Below are 7,500 nucleotides of genomic sequence, written 5' to 3' on the forward strand. Positions count from 1 at the left end.
CTGGATTTTGACGGCGATTATACCCCACATTCGAAGATGAACGGACCTGATGGTGGTTTTATCACGACCACATAAATCCCAGCACGATGCTATCACGCTGCTTGTACGGTAATGGCGTTCCCGCTACGTTCTTAGTAAGACTTTGCCACGCTTTCTGTAGGCCACGACCCGGCTTTTGTGCAAGCGTGGGAAGAGCGTGCAGCTTCCCGACCCCACCCCGATCACACCACGCTCATGGAGATCCTCCCAATTTTGGCCCACGATTGGCCACGCTCTCGGACAATTTTACAACGTAGTAGAAGGGGCGTCTGTGTGTGATTGGGGTGTTAAAGAGTGTGACTAAAAATGTATACAAAATGTTAATGAAGAAATCTAAACAAAGGAGGCTTCCTTTTGCGCGGGGACACGTCAGCAAACGAGCATGTAAGACAATGGGTATTATATCCAGGTGATAAATTGTTTTGCGCACTCAACGAGTCTACGGACAAAGGTTACATCACCGGTAGCGGCGCCGACGTCGCCTTTGTATGTAGATTCATGTGACTTGTGTTAAATTAAATGCACCGCAGTGGAGATTATGCAAAACATTGAATGTTGACTGCTGTCGGGTCTATGGGAACAACTGTGAGAAAAACACGATCTTATCCTATTAAAATACGCTTTGTGGAAATCCTTGCACAAATTGAGATTTCGTAATGATATGGATTGACGCGAAAGACTTTGGTTTGCTTAAAATTAAAAGACATTGTAGAAAGGCACATTTACTTTCTCAGGAACTTGAAGAAACACCGCGAAGAAGGCAGAATTGTGTTCTATTTGGACGACATATTGGTAGATTACATGTGTGTTCGTACCCTGGAAGATATCTATTCTCAGGATGACATCCAGATTAGTACCATTGCTCTCGTTATCATTAGCATATCCGACGTAAGTGACAGTGACGACAGCAGTTTCTGCAAGCCACGTCTCATCTGATGACTGTTATTTACATCAGAAGCAAGACAGTGAGCTGTTGATGAAGCTGTTGTGATTTATTGACTCCATGAAGATCGATAATATAACTACGATTCGCATAGCAAGAGTGAAAACATATCCGACAAAGTGATATGGTTGGAGAATGTAGAAACCGAGGAGCCACGTTCTGCACCAACACAATAATAGAAGTCCGCATGCAGCCCCCAGTGTGGCCACACATGGTTTACACGTGCTAATACCTGGTGACCAAGTAACTCAAGTGTGGCCACACATGGTTTACACGTGCTAATACCTGGTGACCAAGTAACTTAAGTGTGGCCACACATGGTTTACACGTGCTAATACCTGGTGACCAAGTAACTCAAGTGTGGCCACACATGGTTTACACGTGCTAATACCTGGTGACCAAGTAACTCAAGTGTGGCCACACATGGTTTACACGTGCTAATACCTGGTGACCAAGTAACTCAAGTGTGGCCACACATGGTTTACACGTGCTAATACCTGGTGACCAAGTAACTCAAGTGTGGCCACACAGGGTTTACACGTGCTAATACCTGGTGACCAAGTAACTCAAGTGTGGCCACACATGGTTTACACGTGCTAATACCTGGTGACCAAGTAACTCAAGTGTGGCCACACATGGTTTACACGTGCTAATACCTGGTGACCAAGTAACTCAAGTGTGGCCACACATGGTTTACACGTGCTAATACCTGGTGACCAAGTAACTCAAGTGGCCTTGAAACAATAACTACAAGGCACGTTTACACTGTGATTAAGTCGTTTCAATCAACACCTAATTAATTTGCCTTTAAAAAAAACCTACTCTGGTAAAAACAAAACCCGTGATGGTCCCGGTGCGGGACACCATTGTACAGGGAGCAAATATTACACCGATTGAAACACGAAGTACTGAGGTACCCCAAATGATCTATACCTGCCACTAGAATCTTTCAAGACTTGATCGTAATCCACCAATCAGAAATGTGATTGTTGACGTCATTGACTCTCCACGTTTTACTTTTTTCTCTAGTGTGCATCTGTTCCGCAAGGACTTTCACCACCCAGGTCTTGTGTATTAACAAACACACCTGGTTGCTAGGTGTTGAAACATTATATATATAGAAGCCCCCAGATAACGACGAGTCACCGTTAGCTGTGATTCTTCAGGACAAGGAGCAGAGCGGTCTTCTCGACAACAGAAAACTATCAACCAACATAATGGCCAAGCTCATCCTGGCTTCTGTTCTCTGCATTTTTCTTCTGGTCAAAGGTAAGTCGTTTTCTGTGAACTGTCTGATGAAAAAAGGTGTATATTATTATCGTCAATGGAAAAAGGTTTCTGATCACTTTTGCTCAAATGCAAAAGGCACTTACCTTCAGCCAAAGGGCGAAACGGTTTCACCAGAAAACGCTTTCATCAGAAAACGCTTTCAGATTAATCCACATTGATTCCCCTTTTTTTTCTCCACATTCTTTTTCTTCTGCGTTCGTGGGCTGAAACTCCCACGTACACTCGTGTTTTTGCACGAGTGGATTTTTACGTGTATGACCGTATTAACCCCGCCATTTAGGCAGCCATACGTCGCTTTCGGAGGAAGCATGCTGGGTATTTTCGTGTTTCTATAACCCACCGAACTCTGACATGGATTACAGGATCTTTTCCGTGCGCACTTGGTCTTGTGCTTGCGTGTACACACGAAGGGGGATAAGGCACTAGCAGGTCTGCACATATTAAGTTGACCTGGGAGATCGGAAAAATGTCCACCTTAACCCACCAGGCGCGGCCGGGATTCGAACTCACGACCTTCCGCTTTGGAGGCCGGCGTCTTACCACCAAGCCATTGCGCCCGCCAAATTCAAATTGAGGAGACCTGAGGCCTGGTCGTTGATAGGGCTATCAATCCGGTGAACATTTATCGGTATATTTTAAGTCCCGTATTTTTTGACCGATCAATCGTATGCAGACGGCCATTGTGTATTAGGGGTTTTGACAGGGGCCAGGTGACATTGAGGTAACTCCTGAACTCGTTGTAGCCACATTCTGGTTGTTGCATTGTCTTCAATCGGAGCAACATTCTTGTTGCCTGTAAACTTTCAGTTCAAACCTATAAAAAGATTGACAATTAGGGTTACTCCGAACAGTTCTTAGGCGAAACTTCTTGGGTCTTAAATGCAAGGGATTGTAATGTCAATCACTTATGTGTGGATATCAAACATAAACTGAACTGACTTTTTGGGGAAGCAAATTTTAGATATGAGGAATTTTGGGGGGTATTTTTTTAAGACAGCACCTACGAGATTGGGAATATTCGAGGTGTGTTGGACGTCATACCGTACAAACACATTACGAGCATTTTAAGATTTCATTTGTTGACCATCGAGATCATTGTTTTGGTTTGCAACAATCTCTGTCACTTTGAATTGGACAAGACAGCCAACTGTCAAAATGTTTTTATTAACATTTGACACCATTTTGAAAACTTTTGACGCCGTTGTCTCAGATTCAGTTTTTGAGCATCAGTGCCGTAATTGGGACATATTCATCTTCTAGAATTACAGTCCAATCTTCTTGTTCTTTATTTTACATTTAGACAAGTTTTGACTACATGTTTTGACATAGAGGTGGAATCGAGATGAGGGTTGTGGTGTATGTGTGTGTGTGTGTGTGTGTGCGTGTGTGTGTGTGTGTGTGTGTGTGTGTGCGTGCGTGTGTGGGTGCGTGTGTGTAATGCGATTCAGAGAAACTACTGGACCGATCTTCATGAAATTTCACATGAGAGTTCCTGGGTATGATATCCCCAGACGTCTTTTTTATTTTTTATAAATGTCTTTATGACGTCATATCCGGCTTTTTGTGAGGGTTGGGATGCCCTGTCACGCCCTCATTTTTCAGCCAAATTGGTTGACATTTTGGTCAAGTAATCTTCGACGAAGCCCGGACTTTGGTATTGCATTTCAGCTTGGAGGCTCAAAAACTAGTGAATTAGTTTGCTCATTAAAGTTGTCATTAAAATCGAGTTTTCACTAACAGATTCAAAAATGATTGCATCGTATTTCTCAATTTCTCCTGAATTCACAAATATATAAATATTATATGATTAATCTAAACATGTGCTCAGAATTACAGAAAATAGGTTTAAGTAGGTACTGCGTTCGCACGCTACACGGAGACGAGCGTGACCCGTCTCGGTCTTTGGGTGTGGTTAGTCGAGACTATCTTGATATAGTCTCGGCGATGCGGGTTTTTAGGTGTTCACCTGTTACTTTATGCCGACAGTTTGACTAAAGGTGTTTATATCGCTTCACGCGACTTGTCTCAAATTCATTTTGTGCTTGTAATATCTACCCAGAAAATAAGATATGTTTATAAATTTGAAGAAGTTGGTCTGTTGCTGCATCAAGACACCTTTTAACAGTAACATAAAACATACTGCAAAGTTCAATCTTTATTTTTCAGGAAGATGAATCTGTCCCTAAAACCCAATTTTTCATCCCTAAAAATCCCTTTTGGCATATTATTCATTCAAATAAAACTTTTTCTGAAGATTTTAATCAAGAACCTTGAAAGAAAATTGAAAAGTTTGCCAACGTAACAAAACTGCCCTTAAATGCAAAAGATAGAGCACTCTTTCTTTAAAGTTTGAAATATTTGTCTTCCTTTCATTCCATGTTCCATCATTTTGATGATTACAAAGCGAGCCGTATGTGCCGTTCTGTTTGTTTAAGCCTGTATCGTCGTGAATGCAGATTTATCTCATCCAATGTTATCGAATCTTATCTTATCTGTTCTTAACCAGTCCCGTATTCGTTTCATCTTTGAAAACTGTAATCTTTGATGTGTGATGTGCTGCTTTGTTCAGGCATCGAGGCAGGAGAGGTGGCAGCGGGAGAAAGCTGTGATGGCTTAACCACGACTTGTATAGGTGGTGCCTACTGTGAAGGCACGACTTGCAGTAAGTAAGCTTACCCAACACGAGAGCATGCCGACGTCATTTCCGGGTTTAAACAAATTGAGGCGGGTCTTTGGCGATTTCATTGTTTGACTCAGTCCGGACTATGTGATGAAGCTTAACAATTGTTACACTTTTTTTCCTTAAAATTGTCCTGAATACAACCCCCCTCCCCCCCCTCCCTTAAAAAACATTATAAAAAAAAGTTTGAATTGATAGTATGCTTAAAAAAACACCCACCAAACTAACCTGTGTATGCAAGAAAGGGGTCCCCGGTGTCCATGCTACCGAGACAGCGCCATCTCTGTCCATAGATTGTTCAGAGTTGACTGAGCACAAAACAAAGGTTAAGATCGATGACAGCGCCATCTCTGTCGATAGATTGTTCAGAGTTGACTGAGCACAAAACAAAGGTTAAGATCGATGACAGCGCCATCTCTGTCGATAGATTGTTCAGAGTTGACTCAGCACAAAACAAAGGTTAAGATCGATGACAGCGCCATCTCTGTCGATAGATTGTTCAGAGTTGACTCAGCACAAAACAAAGGTTAAGATCGATGACAGCGCCATCTCTGTCGATAGATTGTTCAGAGTTGACTGAGCACAAAACAAAGATTAAGATCGATGACAGCGCCATCTCTGTCAGTCGATAGATTGTTCAGAGTTGACTGAGCACAAAACAAAGGTTAAGATCGATGACAGCGCCATCTCTGTCGATAGATTGTTCAGAGTTGACTGAGCACAAAACAAAGATTAAGATCGATAACAGCGCCATCTCTGTCCATAGATTGTTCAGAGTTGACTGAGCACAAAACAAAGGTTAAGATCGATGACAGCGCCATCTCTGTCGATAGATTGTTCAGAGTTGACTGAACATGAGCACAAAACAAAGGTTAAGATCGATGACAGCGCCATCTCTGTCGATAGATTGTTCAGAGTTGACTGAGCACAAAACAAAGGTTAAGATCGATGACAGCGCCATCTCTGTCGATAGATTGTTCAGAGTTGACTGAGAATAAAACAAAGGTTAAGATCGATGAGAGTGCCATCTCTGTCGATAGATTGTTCAGAGTTGACTGAGCACAAAACAAAGGTTAAGATCGATGACAGCGCCATCTCTGTCGATAGATTGTTCAGAGTTGACTGAGCACAAAACAAAGGTTAAGATCGATGACAGCGCCATCTCTGTCGATAGATTGTTCAGAGTAGACTGAGCACAAAACAAAGGTTAAGATCGATGACAGCGCCATCTCTGTCGATAGATTGTTCAGAGTTGACTGAGCACAAAACAAAGGTTAAGATCGATGACAGCGCCATCTCTGTCGATAGATTGTTCAGAGTTGACTGAGCACAAAACAAAGATTAAGATCGATGACAGCGCCATCTCTGTCGATAAATTGTTCAGAGTTGACTGAGCACAAAACAAAGGTTAAGATCGATGACAGCGCCATCTCTGTCCATAGATTGTTCAGAGTTGACTGAGCACAAAACAAAGATTAAAATCGATGAGAGCGCCATCTCTGTCCATAGATTGTTCAGAGTAGACTGAGCACAAAACAAAGGTTAAGATCGATGACAGCGCCATCTCTGTCCATAGATTGTTCAGAGTAGACTGAGCACAAAACAAAGATTAAGATCGATGAGAGCGCCATCTCTGTCGTTAGATTGTTCAGAGTTGACTGAGAATAAAACAAAGGTTAAGATCGATGAGAGTGCCATCTCTGTCGATAGATTGTTCAGAGTTGACTGAGCACAAAACAAAGATTAAGATCGATGACAGCGCCATCTCTGTCGATAGATTGTTCAGAGTTGACTGAGCACAAAACAAAGGTTAAGATCGATGACAGCGCCATCTCTGTCCATAGATTGTTCAGAGTTGACTGAGCACAAAACAAAGATTAAGATCGATGAGAGCGCCATCTCTGTCCATAGATTGTTCAGAGTTGACTGAGCACAAAACAAAGGTTAAGATCGATGACAGCGCCATCTCTGTCGATAGATTGTTCAGAGTTGACTGAGAACAAAACAAAGGTTAAGATCGATGCTCTATATGTTCCCTTGGGTTCTCGAGACAATAAGTTACCCCCCAAAAATTTTTTTTTTTTAAAAACAATAAAAAATTGATAACTAACAAACAAACAAAAAACAAACATCGGTAAAAACAAAATGTCGGTCAGCAAGGAACCATTCTCAGTAAAGACTTGTATTGTTCAGTTTTGATGTTTGGTCACATTGACTAAATTAATTAAATGTTTTGATATCGATTTCTGCGACTTGTTTGTTTCTTGCAGAGATAAAGGTTGCACAGACGTGCGTTTCGGGATCCACAAATAACTGTATTCTCCATGCCTCGTGTCCGACATCAGGAGACAACCTGAACAAGTGTACATGCGACGTCGGCTACACAGCCAACAACGACAAGACCGTGTGTGGTAAGAAAACCAACAGCCGTTGGGGCTGGACCTACTGTATGAGAGGGGGGGGGGGGCTTCTCAAATGAGGCAGGGTAAAAGTCTGGGATACCTTGCCCTTCAGATGCAGCATTTAAAAATAAATTTAGAATATAGCT

At 42.2% G+C, this 7,500-nt stretch overlaps 1 protein-coding gene across 2 annotated transcripts in view; it reads left to right on the plus strand.

Moving 5' to 3' along the window:
• Positions 1-7,500, plus strand: part of LOC138948194 (uncharacterized) — a 41,154-nt gene that overhangs the window by 32,366 nt on the left and 1,288 nt on the right. The window contains exons 1-3 of one of the 2 annotated variants that reach the window (XM_070319698.1): positions 1,844-2,251; positions 4,842-4,934; positions 7,223-7,363. In XM_070319698.1, coding sequence (XP_070175799.1) covers positions 2,200-2,251; positions 4,842-4,934; positions 7,223-7,363 — 286 coding nt within the window. In that variant the 5' untranslated portion in view covers positions 1,844-2,199. Of the gene's footprint in view, positions 1-1,843; positions 2,252-4,841; positions 4,935-7,222; positions 7,364-7,500 lie in introns of those variants that run through there. The other variant, XM_070319697.1, reaches the window with a different exon arrangement.

Source organism: Littorina saxatilis, linkage group LG15 (assembly GCF_037325665.1).
Source record: "Littorina saxatilis isolate snail1 linkage group LG15, US_GU_Lsax_2.0, whole genome shotgun sequence".
NCBI classification, from domain to species: Eukaryota; Metazoa; Mollusca; class Gastropoda; order Littorinimorpha; family Littorinidae; genus Littorina; species Littorina saxatilis.